Raw genomic sequence first — 18,166 nt, forward strand, 5'->3', positions numbered from 1 at the left:
GTAATAGTAATAGTAATAGTAATAGTAATAGTAATAGTAATAGTAATAGTAAGAGTAAGAGTAAGAGTAATAGTAAGATTAAGAGTAATAATAATAATAATAATAATAATAATAATAATAATATAAACTGCATTGCAGAAAATGTTGCAGGCCAAGTTTTATGTGGCACAGTTTGATCCTGGGATACAGAAAGGAGAGAAATTGTGCCTGAATATAACAGCCTGCATTATTGAAAGAAAACACATATATACCACAGTCTTCTAGGTTAGATACTGTTAACCTAATGCTAAAAATGGAGGCTTCAAAGTCTTCTAATCTTGGGAAACTGAAATCCTCTGCAGGTTGCAGAGAAAGAAATTAAACTTCTTAGCATTTTTTATTAATTCTGATATTTTGAAAGGCAAGGAAGCTGTAAGGGTTCAATATTTTGTGGTGGTTTTTGTTTGATTTCTACTGCTGTCCTTAGACATTTCAACTACTAACACAGCCAGAGTAATGAATGAAGCAAAGACATTATTGACAGGCACATCCTCTCAATGTGTTTATCCTAATGGGCACTCAATAGCAAAGTGTGGTGGACAAGTGGAATTAAGGAATGCTTAAACACAACTTAAATAAGTGGTCAAACAACTCTGATCATTATTTCAGTACATTTTTAAATGTAGCCATTTCAGAAGTGAATATAAAAACCTTACATGAGCACGGAGAAAAGCAGCTGCTGAGCATCCATTAATAAACTTTGCATTTGCTCAAAAGTCTCAGTATTTCCATGTACAGAAGGAATGCCAGAACCACTAGCCCATGGAATTGTTTGGGTTTGGCATTAAAGACCTTCTTGTTCCAATCCCTTGCTATGGCCAAGGACACCCTCCCCTGGACCACTCAACCCAAAGCCCCACTCAACTTACAGGGAATGACCAGAATTTGGGTAATTACCATTTGCTGGTTTTCACAACTTCTTCTGTTATTGTACCACCAAGAACCATAAAACTAGTAAACATTTAGAGAAGTACCAGGAACTTGTGTTCTGGGCAGGACAATCATCCTCATGTTTGGTGCTTAAACCACACCAGCAACCCCTAAGTCTCTATCAGTTGCCAAAATGCAGCAAATCCAGATCTATTCTATAATTTGTTCAATCTGCATGCTATCAGTTTTCCCTGCTCTTCACACAGAAGAGATTTGGTGCTAGGGTTTTTATATATGTGTACATAAATTTATATAAATATGATATAATTTCTCAAATTTATAAGGAAATCCTGAGAAAAAGAGGAACTCTAAACCAAACAGGATTAAGACAGATTTTACTCTCATTTATTGATACCTACAGATCTTTTAATAAGCTTCCTATCAATAATAAATACAACTCAAACTCCAATGCATTTCAGATACAATCTAAGTAAATTTTCTTGCTCCTGGAGACTGGTCTCTTTATATGATAAGATTCTTGCAGCAGTGCATACACCAAATACTATTACTGTGTTTGGTACAGAAATCCCCTCTAGGAAAACCTTATGTGTTTTATGATATTTGGATGCCTAAGAGAAATTCACTGCAATCTACTTTTTCTAGAAAGTCCTCTCTGCAAACAATGGCTCTTTAAATCATTGAGACTACCCATGTGACACAGGCCAGCAGGCATAAACTGATTTAAGGGCTTTAAATTTAAAACAGGTTGGTAATCCCTAGTGGATGATATGACTGTGAAAATGAAGCTTATCAGGCTGCCCTGCAAACCTGTAGTCAGAAAACAGTCTGAGCCTGAATGTCTAATATTTCCTCCTTTAGAAATGAGGAGAAACAGCTATCTGCATTTATTTATGGAGTGGAGTCTGCACCACTTGGAGGGAAGTTTCATATCCTGCTGCTGATTTTGTAATATACAGCAAGATTTTATCCAGGTCAAAAATAATCTACCAGTTTAACAATTTTCACACTACAAGCTTGTACATTTTTAACATAACCACCAGTCCCCTTGTACCACTCACATGCTCTGTGTGCCCAGGCTGGAATCAAATAACCAGGCAGGCACGAGTTTTGTCTTCAGAATTGCTTTCCTGACCCTCCCACTTCTGTGAAAAGTCAGCAGTGGGGAGGCTCAGCCATGCAAGTCAGCCCTTTCCATGCTGCACAGGCACCCAAAAAAGGCATTGGGTGTAAGGGAATTCAGGAATCCAGCTGAGCTTGTAATTGCATTGTAATTACAATTACACATCAAAAAGTTAGGGCAAGAGAGGATTTAAGGGATGTGCTGGCTAGATCCAGCTAAAAAGATAGAAACTGGGAAATTCAGTCATGGGCAGGGTTAGTGGCACACAATACACTCTGTAAACATATCTGTGTTTACAGGATTAGTGTGTGGGTCAGACTTGAAGGGAAATGGAGTGAGAGAGCCAAGAGGAGTTAAAACAAGATAAGGGAGAGGGGACTTGGAGAGCAGGGCTAAAACTGGACCCTGAAGAGAGAAACTGCAAGGGGAGGGTTGAGATGAGACAGAAACAAGCTAGTTAAGGAGGAGGAAGTTATGTCTCTGTGAATTTTAGGACTGTTACAGCATCCTGGCTGCAGAATCAGCCTGGTGTTGCTGAACGAGGGAATGAAGGGTAAAAACAGGGAACAGGTGTCAAATATTTAATGAGGTGTTACATCTTCTTCTTCTCCATAACAGATGGCAGCTCCATGAGACTCCAAGTCCTGTTGGCATTCAAAGGGGCTGTAACAAACCTCCCAATGTGAGGTCCTGGTATTTCCAACCAGTAAAGCATAGCATGATTTCCTGATGTGTAAACAAGTTGGGAATCTCTCCGTTGTTCAGGTGCCAACAAATGCCTGCATATCTTCAAAAGTCTCATTTACAGCACTGTGACACCAATAAGGAGATTAAAGTTTCCTTGCACACACACAAACAAAAAAATTAAACTTATACACGCAACAAAATTCTTGCTTTTTGGGGGTAACATTAAGCAGGAGTTTTTGTAACTAGCACAAAAAAATATGTAAAATATGCACTTTATAAGTGCAGTTCCCCAGAACAAATGCATTGGTTTTATGCCCAGGTTGACTTGGATTATTCCAACAATTTTTCAAAGCTCTGGAAAAAAAAAAATATCCTATAAAATATGCATCTGCATAAATGCCAAAAATACAGGTTTTTATGGCCATCTCTTAAAACTACTGAAATGAGCACTGGGGCTTCAAAACCCACCCATGTTTCTCAACTGTAAAATTAATTTGTTTACTACTACAAAGATCTTGTGTATGGCAAGCTAACAAAGAATAATTTTGCAAAAAGGAACTAAAAGGATAACAATTACTTTTATCTGAGCAATATTAGTTACATCACCCCTGTTATAGCAAGGGCACCATAATATAAATGACTTTTCACCAAGCCTCAGGACAGAGAGAAGCCCCATCATGGAAGGATGGGATGCATCCAGAGAGAATGCACCTGCAGGCTTGCTCTTTTCTAGGAAGTTCAAACATTTCTGTACCACTTTGCAAATAAAAGGCACACTTACAACAGAGAATATAGCTAATATAAAAATGAAGCTGCTGTGCAGAGGAAAAATATACCTGTTTTTCTGGAAGATGCAACATTCCTTTTATTTTGGTGTCATTTACAAAGATAAAGCAGTTCATTGCAATTTTTGTATTTACATAAGTTCAGAACAGAGCTTGAGGTCAGAAAAGCTGATTTTATTGCTGTCTTTCAAGTATACACTGCTGACTTCAGCTGGCTTTGCAGTGTAACAACAGCACAACAAATTTACATTTTTTGCAGAGATCACAGTGGAAGACCCATCACTGAATTCCATGATTTGTTCACTGGGGAAAACACTTATGTGGCAAAGACAGGAAGATCTCAGCCTGCAATAATCCAATAATTAAATGAGAAAATGATTCTATAGACCAAAAGCATCAAAACAAAAAAAGGACATTTTAGGTTTCGTGGGAGTTACAATTCTTTATTATAAGAATAAAACATTGCAAAAACGTTGTTGGATCATTTACTGAAACTAACATTTGCATAACTTTTTCAGTGCTTCAAGTTTGCATTTGAAACTTTTGAAAGAAATAATAAGGGAAAACAATATCCTTTTTTTTTTTTTTTTTTTTTTTTTAACATGCCTGTGTGGCAAGAATTGTTCTAAGTTTGACAAGGGTGGTACCATCTATATACATTTAGGAAAACATGCTTGCCGTGGGTGTAGAAAAATAAAATTTATTTGTTAAATTACACATAAATATAAGGTACAAATGTATTTTTAAAATACAGATAAAGATAATCACACTTGCATTGTGTACATATGAAAATACAGTATTTTAATATTCAACATACACAGACACATTTATGATAAATGCAACTAGTTGGCAATGCCAGTTCTCCTCAGTCTATTTTTTTGTTCTTTTTTTTTTTTGTTGGGTTTTTTTTTTTTCTTCCCCTTCCAGTTTTCCATAAACATGGAAAAATAGGCTTTTGGAACAGTTAGCTCTGCCGGACATCTTGCAGCAGCTTGTTGATTTCTGCCACCAGCTCGCTGGCATCCATGAGTTCGTGCTTGCCGTCGCTGAGGTGGTTGAGCACGTTGTCGAAATCATCCTCCTCGTAGTTCTCCGGGATCTCCTCCATGGCCGGCAGCCACTTGGCGGAGGGCTGCGCTCCCGGGTGGGCGGGCCCGCTGCCGGCCGGGCTCTGGAGGTGTGTGCTGGCCGCCCAGGCCGCCACCCCCGGCGGGCAGGCAGCCCTGGCCGGCCCCGCTCCCTTCCTGCGCTCCGGCTCGCCGCCCTCCGCCTCCAGCGCGGCCGGCAGCAGCCGCTGGAACACGCTGCTCATCTCCGACAGCAGCGACGAGCCGCAGCCGTCCCCCGGCTCCTCCTCGCCCTGGCACTCCTTCCCGAACGTCGAGAAGCTCTTCTTCTTCTTCTTCTTCTCCTCGCCGCCCGCCGGGGCGTCCTCCTCCAGGTGCTGCTGCTGCTGCTGCAGGTGCGGCTGGGGCGCCTGGAATTCCTCGCCGGGGATGAACATGTTGCTCCGGTAGTCGGAGGAGGGCGAGGGCAGCGGCGGCATCCAGCACTGGTCCGAGTGGCCCAGGAGCCGGCACTCCTCCGTGCACAGGCGCATGGCTGCAAGAGACACCGGGACAGTGAGCATCCCTCTCCTCCTGCCGGCACAGCTCACTCCTGCCTCTGCAAAACCCCTCTGGGACTGCCCAGGCGTGGGCAAATCCGGGCTTGGTTTCACCTTCACAGCGAACAAATGGTCTGGCACCCCCATTGCCAAGAACCAGAACAGTGTAAGACAGCAATGCAGCTTCTGAACTAATGGCTGAGGATAAACAGGTGGAAAAACAAGCACTTGTGGCTTGAAGCCACACAAGTGGCTCTTTCTACATTCCTAGCTCATTAAAATAAAAATATAAAATAGAAGGGAGAAATTTCTACCTCCAAGCACTCACTTGAGTTTTAGTGAAGTCTTCCACATGCAACAAGTGAGGCATATCAGAGCAATCAAGTGGGAATAAATGGACAGGGGAAATAAAGAGCAAAGAATAGTAACATTCAGAGGGATCCCCTTTTCCATTAAACAACTCCTTTGTTCTGACAACAAAGTGCTTGTAGAACTCAAGGTGATCCACTCCCATATTACCTTTTTAACCAAATCATTTAGTCCAACATTTTAGTCCACTGTCAGAACACTAGGGTCTAATTCAGTGTGACTCTGGTGTTGATACTGGATTTATGCTCTCAGGTGCACTTGCAGCTCTGTAGCTCAGGTTACTGCCCTGTGCTGGCTCAGACCTTGCCATAAGGAGGCTCTAACCCACGGGATGGGAATCCAGGTCAGCCATGAGGGCTGAAGAGCACAAGGACAACAGAGCTGCTCTCTCAGCTTCCTGGTTTAGTGATGTCTCTCAGGTAGAAGCAATAAGATGGGGCAAATGGCTGCAGCCCTGAGCACTACACTGGTCAAAACTGGCCCACAAAGAGGCACTGCAAGAGTCCTTTGCAGACATTCCAAGAGGTCTGGGAATGGTTCCTGGCAGCAGAGACAGGAAAAGCCCAATTTGACAGAGCTGCAGAGAGGGATGTGCCAGGAGAGATGCTGAACTTTCCACTCAAAGGGAACACATGGCAGGACACAAAGCCTTGCCTCAGGCTGGGTGTCTGTGTGCCTGCCAGATATGCTGGAGAAGATCTGGGTGCTGCTGGAGCAACTTCAGAAGACAGCTTTCAGAAATGGCAGACTCTTTGCATCATGTCTATTTTGACCATAAGAAACTCCTGCCCTATTCACTCAATGGTTAGATTATCCCCCACATAATGGAGTTTCTTGCTCTTTCTCAGTATATACTGAGATATATGCATAAGAAATGTTTGCAGTCATGCCCTGGAAGTTTTCCTTGTTCCCTCAACACATTTCCCATCTGGCTCTGGATCCACTCTGTTTATCAAAAAATCTTTTTTGTGGTGGTGTAGCAGAACTGAACAGAGTACTTCAGTTTAGGACATATACCAGTGATTTACAAAGTCCTACTCTCATACTGCCAGCACTATTTATTTTTGCACTTTACACAGCCTATCATATTGTTTGCTTTCCTAATGGCCTTTCCATTCCTGTGAGTATAAACTTTCTCTGTGCCATGCATGCAACAATATGAATGTTTTTAAGATTACAAACTCAGACTGCAGCCTGGGTATTGCACAACCTATTGCAAAACAACTGCTGATCCAGGAAATTCCAAACAAACAAAGCAAACTAGAATATATCAGTGGCTGAAGTTTTGATATAAGTGACTGAAATGCCTGCAAGTGTTTGCTCCCATGTGTGACGTTTTTACAGAAAATGCCCAAGAGTTAGAACTGTCAAAAGACATCTAAGTGATCCATGATCAGTTCTCAAGTCACCCCAGAAGGTAAGGATTACACTTCTGATAGAGAAGATTCCTTTAAGACTCCTTTAAATTCATTAGATACTTTCAGTGATCTGGAATTTAATTAGTAGTGAAGTTTGCAGTTTTGAAGCCATTGTTACCAGGAATGGTTTTGGTTTAAAATAATAAATTCTGACCTTCCTGACCATAAGATCAAAAGATACTCTGAAGTAACTGAATGACTGAGTGGTGACACAATCTGTCCTTCAATCAGCAATAAATTTTAAAAGCAGATGCACAACTGCTTTTTCTTTTTTTTTTTTTTTTCCCATTTTTTTTCCCCAGATTTTAAAGCTTGCTGGTTAAGATTTAAAAAGAAAAAGAAAAGTCTTTCAAGGACAGTTATAGCACTTTCTGACCATGTAATTTGTGGAGTTTGAGGCACTGGCTCCATTGCTTTCTTGTTCCACCTTAAACAGACAAACTTCCCACAGCATTCTTGCCTGTGCCTCCAGACTGACAATCAGAAACCTCTCAGAATGGAGAACAGGAAACCTCCAGGAAGTTTTCTTTTCCTTTTCATACACTGGGATTGTAGATCAATTCAGGTCTCATCTGAACAGGTCCAACAGACTTATCTGAAGGATCAAGGCCATGCAGAGCAGCAAATGGACATCTGGGTGAGACTGAATACCAATCTTGATAGCCCAACCCAGTTCTGTCTGCACCAAGAGGAGTTTCCTTCACTTTGCATTGAACTAGCCTGGCATTTTTTGGAAATCCTATCCTTAGGCTTACTGTTTAGAGAAGGAAAATAGAGCTGAAAATAGGTCATGGGCATTTCAGCCAGCTAGGAGGACAGCCATTCCTGTCTGCTGGCAGCCCCAGCTGCCCAGGGAGAAGGGATCACTCCTCCTGGCAGCAGCAGGGCTGGGTGCCAGTGCAAACACCAGTGCACTTCAAGCTCCCAGGCCAGCTGAGAGCTCCAGCACATCCCTCCCTGCCTCCTTGCTGAAGCACAGCAGAGAATGAGACATGCCTCATGCTAGCTGGATGAGGAATAAGTAGGAGTTAGGGAGGATGAGGATAAAAATATATTAGAAGTCCAGATTTAGGTTAAAGATTCTGAAAACAGGGTAACTCTTCAAGGCCTCTGAGCACATTTGAGGAGGTAGGGGAATGGTTGGGTATGTGATACAGAACCTAGACTGGGGTAAAATATGCACAGAGAATTTTAAAGTTAAAATGTATAATTTGAACATTTGGCTTTCTGTTTTGTCTAGCATAACAACCCTGGTTAATGCATGGGGGTCACTTTAGGAAAGCCATGTGCTGCACCACCCCCCAAAGCAAAGGGCCTCCATTTATAAAATTACTTTACTAAACTTGTTAAATTTATAAACTTGGTGCAGTGAACCCTATTGAAATTATCTGGCCCTCTGGTTATACAGAGAAAACTAAATATGATCTGAAATAAGAACAAGATCTAGGCTACAACCAGAGGCTGTATAATTATTAAAGTGATTACAAAATTCTTCTATCTGTACTAAGCATGAATCCCCATGACCTATTATTCAACTTTTATTTGGGCATAGATTAAAAAGCAATACTTCATATACATGAATATGTATATGTGTGTTTATCCTACTGCCATTCAGCCTTTTCTACTTTTTTTTTTTCCTTTTCTGCCCTTTGCCCCCGAATTGTGCCCCTTAAACTCTTGCTTCCAGAAATTAGGGTTGCAAGATTTAAAATCTGGTAAATATTTAGACCCTTCCCTTGCTAACTCAAGTTGATTTTTCAGTGGGGAAAAAAACACTTTTCTTTCTTCTCCATCCATATTTCTAAATTTAATTTCTAAATGGCAAAAATATGGATAAAATCCACTGCAGAAAACCTATCTCCCAAATTATAGTTCACTGTATTTTTAACAAACCACAACTGCCTGGCTTTGCAAAAACATCCACCCAGTCATTAAAAGTCTGAGGACTTGGAGCAGGTCATACTTTTAGGAGGAATCTGGAGACAGCTAGGGAGCAACAAAAAAAGTAGGCATTGCTCAGGGTAGATTTGCAGTTGTATCTGAGGTTTCATTTTAGTAGATACATCAAGGCTTCAACTCAGTATTCATCATGAAGCAAAGTAAAAAAGGAAGCTTGAAAGCTAAAGAATTTTTGCTTTCTCAGTAGTAGTTTTATCAAAGTGACAGCCAGGCAGAACTGTAAATAAACTGCTCAGCTTCCATTGTGCTCTTACCTGCAGGAATTCTCCCATCTGTAAGGAAAAGGTCACTGAATCCTTCCCCAAGAAGTCTGTCAATTGGAGACTCTCTCCCCAGATCATAATCACTGTCTCCAGCTTCACTGTCACCCCGGCCACTGTCTTTCAAGCTGAATTTGTCCATATCTTGTAGGGCATATCTGTAAAGAGAATTGTGGAGAACTACATTACCTCAAGGGTGTTATAACCCACTTTCTGTTTAAAAATATGTCTGTATTTTCTGATCCATGGACATTCACATGCAGCAGAACAGTCTGGATTCTTACCTGTAGCTTCTTGAATATTTGTTTCCTCGAAAACTTGGCCTTGGTTGATACTGGCCCTGGTGAAGCATCGAGAGAAGCTGAGAAACCTGCTAAAGAAAAGGTGAAAAGACTGATTCCTTGAAATGACAGCTCAAGCTCCTAGCCATAAAAGCACTAATTTGCTTCTCAGGTTTGTCTCTGGTTTATTTTTTTCTCCTTTAAGATTTAATTAAATTGAATTCCAACACATATATAATGCAGTACAACAGACTATTTGGTAGTATAGTGTCTGACACATGAAGCATCTGAAGACTCTGTAAAATGAGGAAGTTCACTGCTGTTCAATAGCCTCTGAACTCATATAATTAATTCCTCAACAAGTAAAACCAGCACTTAAACAGAGGTGGAGTTTTGTTTAGGTTTAATGTATTAAAATCAAGCTTTTACAATTCCAGGATCCCAATTCAAAAGAAAACAGCCTTGCTTTACATGTAAAGAGTTGCCAGGACACAGCTCTCATTTATTTAAGCCATGACCCAGCATTTGCAGTAAAATCTGAGACAAGGAGTCTCAAAGTTTAAGATGAGGTGATCATGTGCTACTGCAGCTGTACTCAAACTGTGTCAGAATGTTTTTAGTTCTGCACCCCCATTAACAAAAGAGTTTCCTGGATTGTTTCTGAATATAAATAGTCAGGCACTCTTTCACAGAGAGGAGGGAGAGGGAAGGAAGGGATGGCAGAGAGCACAGTTAACCAGTGCAGAGCACTATGTTCCACTCCACTGTTTTGACCTTACAGGGAAGAACCAAGGAATAATGCTACTAACAGCAGATTTAACCCTGTTCCTCAGGGTGATGGAATCTGTTGATATTGGAGTAAAACTGAAAAGCTGTGACATAGAAGAGAAACCCCTGACACACTCCCATGAGGCACAGACCTGGCTGCCCCTGGCTCTCACAGACTGCACACAGGGATGTGCTTCCAAACGAGCATCTGCACAAATGGATGTGCAAAAGCAAGCTCTGGACCTTACCTCGACAGCTGGTGTAGCGTGGGTGAGCTCCAGGGAGAAGTTTTCGGGCACGTGGTTGGAGGAGATGGTCACCAGGCTGTTGAGGGACTGGTGGCTGTGGTGGCTCTGCCTGCTGCCCATCTGCCCCCTCTCCAGGGCTGGGGACGACGATGGGGAGGCTCTGTGGTGAGATCTGATGGGCAGAGTGCCATTCACCGTGGGCACCAGGGTAATGTCCCCTTTGTGGATCTGCCTGGAGGGACGCTTTGGGTGGTGCTGGTAGGTTGATTCGGCCACACGACAGTTGTAAGACCTGGTGTCCTTTTTCTCTCGATTGCACCTCGTAGCAAAGATAACCATAATAACCAACAACACAGCACATATGGATCCCAGGGATATAATTGTTATCATGGAGATGTCCAGGGAGGGTTGGCTTACCAACGTTGCTTCAGTGCTTGAAAATGAATAAACATGCTCCAAAATGGTACATTTCAGAAGAGCTTTAGTGCTAAGCTGAGGGCTGCCTTTATCCTGGACTATCACCAAAAACTCCCATTGTTTTGCTGGAACCGATTCCACGCTCACATTGATAGAGATGTCACAAGTTTGGGGATCCATCACAAAGATGCTGTTTTCCTTGTCAGCTGCTATGGAGCAGCTGAGCTCCGAGTTCATGCCAGAGTCTCTGTCTGTAGCCCTTATCCTGGTGACAAGAAAGCCAGTTTCAGCATCCTTAGGGATTGAGATTTCTGCTGTGCTGTTGCGCAGCGCCGGCCCCACGATGACGGGAGCGTTGTCATTTTCATCAATGATGGTGAGGACCACCGTGGTGTTGCTAACCAGCTGCTGGCTCCCTCCATCCCTAGCTTGGACCACAAAGACAATTTGATTGACTTCTTCATGGTCAAAGGTCCTCAGGGCATAGATGGCCCCGTTGGAGGGATCGATGGTCACGTAGGTGGTTATAGAACTTCCCAAAACAGAGTTCTCCAAAATAGTGTATGTCACCTGCCCATTGTCGCCCAGATCTGGGTCTGTGGCTGTGACTGATGTGATGTATGCTCCTGGAGAGTTATTTTCCAAGATAACAACTTCATATCTGTTTGTCTGGAAGCGGGGTGGGTTGTCATTTTCATCACTGATTTGGACAGTAAAGTGTTTCACTGTGGAGAGACTTGGCGTTCCCTTGTCCTCTGCTATTACAGTCAAGATATATTCAGATCTCTTTTCCCTATCTAGAGTGGCATTAGTCAAGATTAAATAGTTATTTTCATAAGTCTTTTGAAGTTTAAAGTGGCCATGCCCATGGAGCTTACAAACAATCTCTCCATTCACACCAGAATCCTTGTCTTGCACTCTGACCAGGGCAACAAAGGTGTCCAGGGGTGACCCCTCAGAAATGCAAGCTACCTCTTCTCTCTCTGTGGACATCAGATTTAAGTTGATTTCTGGCTTGTTGTCATTCACATCCACAACTTTAATTATAATTTTGCAGTGAGCTGGAATGGAATTTGGCCCCATATCCTGAGCCTGAGCGTCAATTTCGTAGGATTTGGTTACTTCGTAGTCCACTTGCTTCAGCAGGGTCAGGTGACCTTTCTCTGGGTCTATCCTAAAAGTTTCTGTAATTTTGGCAGACACATGACTGCTAAAGGAGTACACGACCTTCCCATTGGCGCCCTCGTCTGGATCAGTAGCGTTGAGGTCTATGAGCAAAGTCCCAACCGGAGAGTTTTCCAAGAGCTGGATAACGTACGACTGCCGCTCGAACTCGGGGCTGTTGTCGTTGGAATCGGAAATGCTGATTTTCAGGAGGGATGACCCGGATCTCTGGGGCACCCCTTTGTCAGAGGCGGTGAGTTGGAGCTCGTAGACCGACTTCAGCTCGCGGTCCAGCTCTCTGACCACGATCAGCTCGGCGTACTTAGCGCCGTCAGTCCTGGTTCTCACATCAATGCTAAAGAAGTCGTTTGCAGAAAGGGAATAAGTGTGAAGGGAGTTGTCTCCCACATCTGGATCAAAAGCACTGTCCAAAGGGATCCGAGTTCCTACAGCTGCGCTCTCTGATATCTCGATAGGGATAAGAGCTCTGGAGAACTGCGGAGAGTTGTCATTAATATCCAGCACTTCGACTTCAACATGGAAAAGCTGCAGATGTTCAGTGGGCAGAGTGATCACATCAAACTCTATGGAGCAGTTTAAGTTTTTCTGGCACAGTTGCTCCCGATCAATTTTAGCTCCTATGCTGATTTCTCCATTATCCTCACGGACTACAAGCAAGGGAGAATTCCCCCTCTGCATGGCTCGAAACCGAACTGAGGAGGGGTTAGGCATTTTCAATAAAACATCAGCAACATCCTCCGATAGTCTTGCAATTACTGATCCAACCCTCTGCTCCTCATAAATCCTGTATTTCAAATTCTTGCCCAGCGCAGCATTATTGCAAGATATTATGATTAGTGCAAAAACGAATAGAAAGTGCATTTTACCGTCGATTCGACACATTTGCAAGTTGTTGCAGTTAATTCCTCCCAATAAGTTAAAAAGCAATTCTTTTGCCTTCCTCCGGTACCTTAAATCCAAAGCACATCTGGTCCTTTCCAGCTTGAAAACGCCTTTTCTAAGCCAGCCAAGTATTAATAACTTACAGATCAGAAAACTTTTTGCTTTTTTTCATACACACCGTGCCGGGACATTCCAGATACAATCTGTAGGCAATCCACGCTGTCTCGCTCGCCTCGGCGCTCCTCTCGCAGGCTGAGATGCTCGGGGGCAGCGCGCTCCTCTCCCGCCTCCAGCATCCAGGGACCGCGATCCGGCGGGATGGATCCGACCCGTCCTCCCGTCCTCCCCCGCCCGACTGAACGCCCTCCCTCGCCGGCTCCAGCCTAAAATCCTCCGCAACTTCACTCCAAGTCCCCAGACAAAGCTTTTTGCCCGGCCTGTGCCGAGCCCGGTGCAGCCAATCAGCCGGGGAGAGAGAGGAGGGAGGGAGGAGAAGGGAAGGGAAAGGATGGGAAGGGGAGGGGAGGGGAGCCGGGGCGGGGGCACCGGGAGGGAGCGGGGCCAGCCCGGGATGGGGGCTGGGGGGTGCCGGTGACTGATGGGCAACTTTAAATCAAGGTCTCTGCTCCCCACCCCCCGAATTCTCGTGGCAGGGTTTGGTGGGTTTGATTCCTCCCCTTCCTGCCGCGAGAAATGCGACCGCGCTCCTTATTTCCATAGTTTAGGCTCGCCCCTGTTTAACTCGCTGGGAGCTTTGGAGCGGGCTCGCTTAGTAAAAGAGCTGAGGTCTCGGAATCCGTGCTGCGAGAGCGTCTGCTGGCTGCTTGTTTACCCACAACCTGCCTGCTCCCGGTTTATGTGCCCGAGAGCTTCTCCGCTCCCCAAACCTGCCCTCCTTCTTCCCAAGTCGGGAACATTTTGCATTCTCCGGTCCTTCCCCGCTGCCTCTCGCAGCATCCCTGCCCTCAGCGCAGCCGCCTCTGCCTGAGCCCCGTCCCTCTGTGTGCTCATGATTATCCCTGAGCTCTTTTATTTGCTGTTCCAGCGCTACTTCAGATGATCTTCTTCATCCTGTTTCAAACAGCACTTCATGCTGCACCGAGACAGTCTGGGCTAAGCACACCTTCTACATGCCAAGTATTTTAAAGGAAAAGAAGCCACAAGACATTGTTTAGAAAACGACAAATTCCTCCCCTCTCTGTTGTTGCAGGAAACTATTTACACTCCCAGACGTTTGCACACAAAAAAATAATCTTATGCCTGAGTCGAGCATGTATTTTGTGCACACCAGAAATGTTACAGATCCATGTGTGAGCTTCAGGCTGCATTCAGGACATGGAAGCTGATGCATTCTTCTCACTTCAAATATATCTATTTATGTGACTTCTACTTCCTTTTTCCATATGCTTTTATCATGTTATCCACAAGCTTGCTATGCCTCTCTTCGTTTTTCTGCTAACTTTGTCCATTTGTTTATTAGCATTGCCCACAAGGATACCATCACTCTTTTATTGCTCTTCTCCCTCTCTCATGGTCCCCCCATGGCATATCCAAAAATGTAAAGAGTAAATCTCTTACTTGCCCAATTTACTTACTCTCAGCCAAAGTGACTAAGAAGGTTTTTGCTGAAAAAGAAAGCAGAGGAGGCTCAGTGTGAACTCTCCTCCTTTTTAAGCATTCAAAAGCATTTTATAAGCCATTGTCTCTTTTTTTTTTCCTTCCACAAACTAGCACCGTGTGGCAAATTGTGCAGAATAGAAATGCCCATAATGAATGTATTTAGCACTGGGTCACGCTGATGAACATTCTGCCCCCATGAATAATACTGTTTTACAAGTTTGCAGCCCTTTCAAATTGCTGATCCCCAAACCCTATAGGCAAACTAGAAAAGCTAACACAAGCAACTGGGACTTTAGAAACCCATAGCCATCTGGCCTAAATCTCTAACAATCCAAGCCAATAATTATATCAATTCAGGCTTTAGTGAACCCCTTTGCAAACACCAAAAGAGCAAAGAAAGGAATTAGTGACCATTCTAAGTTCTGGTGGAGAGAATTCAAAGATAGCATAATTCCATTAGTTCATGGACAGCTTTTTTTGCAGCTCTGATAAATCTTCCTAAAACATTTTTCCAAAGTACAAGTGTAAACTCTTTTCTGAAGATAATTGGGGAAAGAGGTTCAATTAAATGCTGTTCTTAGTGTCAATAATAAGTATTTTGTTGATAAAAGAAGTCACCACCCCTTTACATGATGAGTACAGAAGATGAATAATTCATAGTAAAAAATATTCCACTGCTTTAAAACTATTATGTATGCTTTTAAATGATTACATGTTCTTCCAAGGAACTGTTTAGTAGATTTAGATATGCAGATCTTGCTTTATGCAATTTTTATCACTTTCCAAGTAGCAATTCCACTCTGTCACATTGGTCTTTCTCAGAGACACACTCTGTATAGTAATAGAGAGCAGGATACCTACCAATAGGAATTTTCTTTTTTAGCCTTTTTGAATTTATTTTTGATTAACTTTATCAGTCATATTGCATATACATATTGTCACTTAAGTCCACACTGTCTTGCAACTGACCACTTGCACTTACAATGATGATAAAACCAACTATGGCACAATACCTGAATTCTGAACTAAAGTAAGGGAAAAAAAAATCTCAATTTTCTCTCTTTTATTTTTATATTTGATAAGCTGCAAAGGAGGAGGAGCACATCTTCAGGTTTTTTGCATAGATGGAGCAATATTTAAGCATGTAGCACTCCTAGAAGTGATGCTTCTCTAGGGTGCTTAGGAGCAATCACAGCACTCCCAAGGCTGCTATCTCCTACAGCCAGTGTTTTGTCTGAAAGTCTCTTAAACTCCAGTCCACATTTGACATGGCAGACTTCCTTCACAAAGAAAAGAGTCCCACGTGCAGGCAGCAGATGCCTCTTAGTGAGCCTGGTATTGTGAGAGCTCTCAGGCACATGACTGGAGTGCTGCTGCCCTCCTGGAGACTAATCTCAGTTATTCCCACCTAAAACAGACCTATTCAACACAAGGCTCTTCCCAAAAGTTGTGCTCCAATTCTTCCTTCACTGATGGACTGAATAAAGACAAACTGACTCTAAATTGCACTTTCATTTGCCTACAGTACTGCTTCAGAAACCACAGATGCACAACAGATTAATTATTTTTCACTTAGCTGAAAGGAGGTTTACTTCTGTGGTAGGTACACTTTAAAGTCTGTCTTGTTATTCTGAGGAGTTTAACTGAGCTCTCAAGCCTGTATTTTCTTTTAAAAGTATATGATCCCCTAGATGCAATATATATACAATATATATGCAAAAAATTATGTGAAAAAGAATTTTATTTCGAAGAACTATTTTGATAAATAATTCCTCAGCAAGGGCAGGAAATAAAAAAATATTTTCTTAACAATGATAGAAGAACAGTAAAATTAGCATTGTGCCATTTGGTTCATTCCCCTCCTCAAGACACATACACAAAAATGAGGTTTTATTCACTTCTCTATGATTTATTGCCTTATGTTGCATTATGTTACAAAATGTCACAAGAGCTATGCTCCAGTGAACAAGACATTGCAAGATAAAATTTGATTTGACACCTGTGCAATGAATGTGAAAGACAAGTCTTCCTAAGTCAGAAGTGCATTTTAAAAGAACATTTCCATCACAACAAGCGATAAAACTGAGGGGCTTTGTCTCTCCCTCTTGCTTCTCTCCCTTTGCTTCTTTCTTCCTCTCTCCCTCTCTCCTCCTGCATCCCTCTTCAAGAAACCTGTTTCCCAAAGTAAAACTAATAATTCCATCTGTTGCAGCATGAGTCCAGACTGAGTGAGGAGTATTCTTGTAGGCAAATGAGTGTTGCCATTTTACACTCACTCTTGGGCCCAAAAAGCTGATCAAAAGTAAGTGTGATACTGTTCTTTGGAGTGGGGAGAAGGAAGCTGGTATTTCAGCCCTTTTTTTTTTTTTTCATAGACAACCATATAACAGAGCTCATCAGAAATTTTGTATTTGTCCAATCTACTATTTCATCAGTCACACTTATATCTGATGTTCTTTTCAGAACTGAGGGACATCAGAGGCTGACTTACTTTAGGACATATTAAAGGCAGAAAAGATCATTGGACTATCAAAAATATGGCCTCTGGATCACAGTCTTCTTAGTTAAGACCAAGTATCTCAGGCAGAGCACATATTTTGATCTGTGGAATATTAAACAATGTGTCTCAGACATCAGTTACCTAGCTCACATGAAAAATCAGTCAAAAATGGGGTCAGGGATTCTGGCAGAAAAATCAGAAAAGCAAAAAAAACCACCTAAATCAATCCTGACCTCCACAAAATCTGTATCTTGACTATACACATGTATACCTAAGCCTTACAGTACTTTCTGCTGAAGAGAACCTGTTTTAGCAGTACCTGTTCCCACCAGAATCCTGTCCCTACTGTGCAGTGTCCTCCATGGGCTGTCTCAAAGGTCACTCTGTCACCTCAGAGACATCCAAAACACTTTTGGTAAAGGTAATACCTGTACCAGGAAAAAGTATTTTCCTGCCCCAACAAACAGCCAGTTAAAGCCCTGGAACAAAAGTCCATGACTCAGAAAAAGGAGTAAACAGAAATTTAGTTCAGAGTCCTGACTGATAATTTTCACTTTTTCAACTTGCTTAAAAAAAGATCTGATGGGTCATTAGAGTACATCAAACCATCAAATTTTGTACACCTGCTGATGGGAAAGTTTTTGAAATGTGAGTTTAAAATTAGGTTTTACATTATCATCAATCATCGTAGCAAAGGGCAGGGGATCATGAGTAAATTTCCAAAGCAGTTTTGAAATGCATCACTGTGTGTATAAATTGTGAGTTAAAGCCATGCATGTTCCATGCATGGTAAGTACCTAGATATTCAGTCTCTTTCTGCACCAATAAAATTTTTATCTCTCAAAGATTTACCAAGTGAAAAAGAGAAATATGCATAAGTCTTAGAGTTTACTAGATCTCTGTTATAAACAAATGCCTGCAATATATCAGCAGATGCTTTTGACTTTTTTTGAGGATTAATTAATATGGCACAGTTTACAATGGAAATTCCATTGTTTGATCATTTTAATGCATTTGTCATTTTGTTTAGTTATTACCTTGTAGAAAGATGAAGTAATGTGGCTCTAATTGATAGCTGTTTACCCAAAACTGCCTTTAAGAGCAAGACATATGCTAGAGCCATGAGAGGGC

General features: G+C 42.3%; 1 protein-coding gene across 2 annotated transcripts; it reads right to left on the reverse strand.

Annotated features, from left to right (window-relative positions):
* Positions 1-4,206: 4,206 nt before the first annotated feature.
* Positions 4,207-13,310, reverse strand: PCDH18 (protocadherin 18). Of its 2 annotated transcripts, none has more exons than XM_056490458.1 (4): positions 10,432-13,310; positions 9,419-9,504; positions 9,129-9,292; positions 4,207-5,124 (listed from the first exon to the last, which is right to left on the reverse strand). In XM_056490458.1, the coding sequence occupies exons 1-4, from the start codon at positions 12,913-12,915 to the stop codon at positions 4,487-4,489; spliced, it is 3,372 nt and encodes a 1,123-aa protein (XP_056346433.1). In that variant the 5' UTR covers positions 12,916-13,310; the 3' UTR covers positions 4,207-4,486. The 2 variants fall into 2 exon arrangements, with proteins under 2 accessions (XP_056346433.1, XP_056346432.1); XM_056490457.1 differs by having other exon boundaries at positions 9,419-9,507; positions 10,432-13,302.
* Between the last annotated feature and the right edge of the window lie 4,856 nt (positions 13,311-18,166).

The sequence above is a fragment of the Oenanthe melanoleuca genome, chromosome 4 (assembly GCF_029582105.1).
Source record: "Oenanthe melanoleuca isolate GR-GAL-2019-014 chromosome 4, OMel1.0, whole genome shotgun sequence".
In the NCBI taxonomy this organism is placed as follows: Eukaryota; Metazoa; Chordata; class Aves; order Passeriformes; family Muscicapidae; genus Oenanthe; species Oenanthe melanoleuca.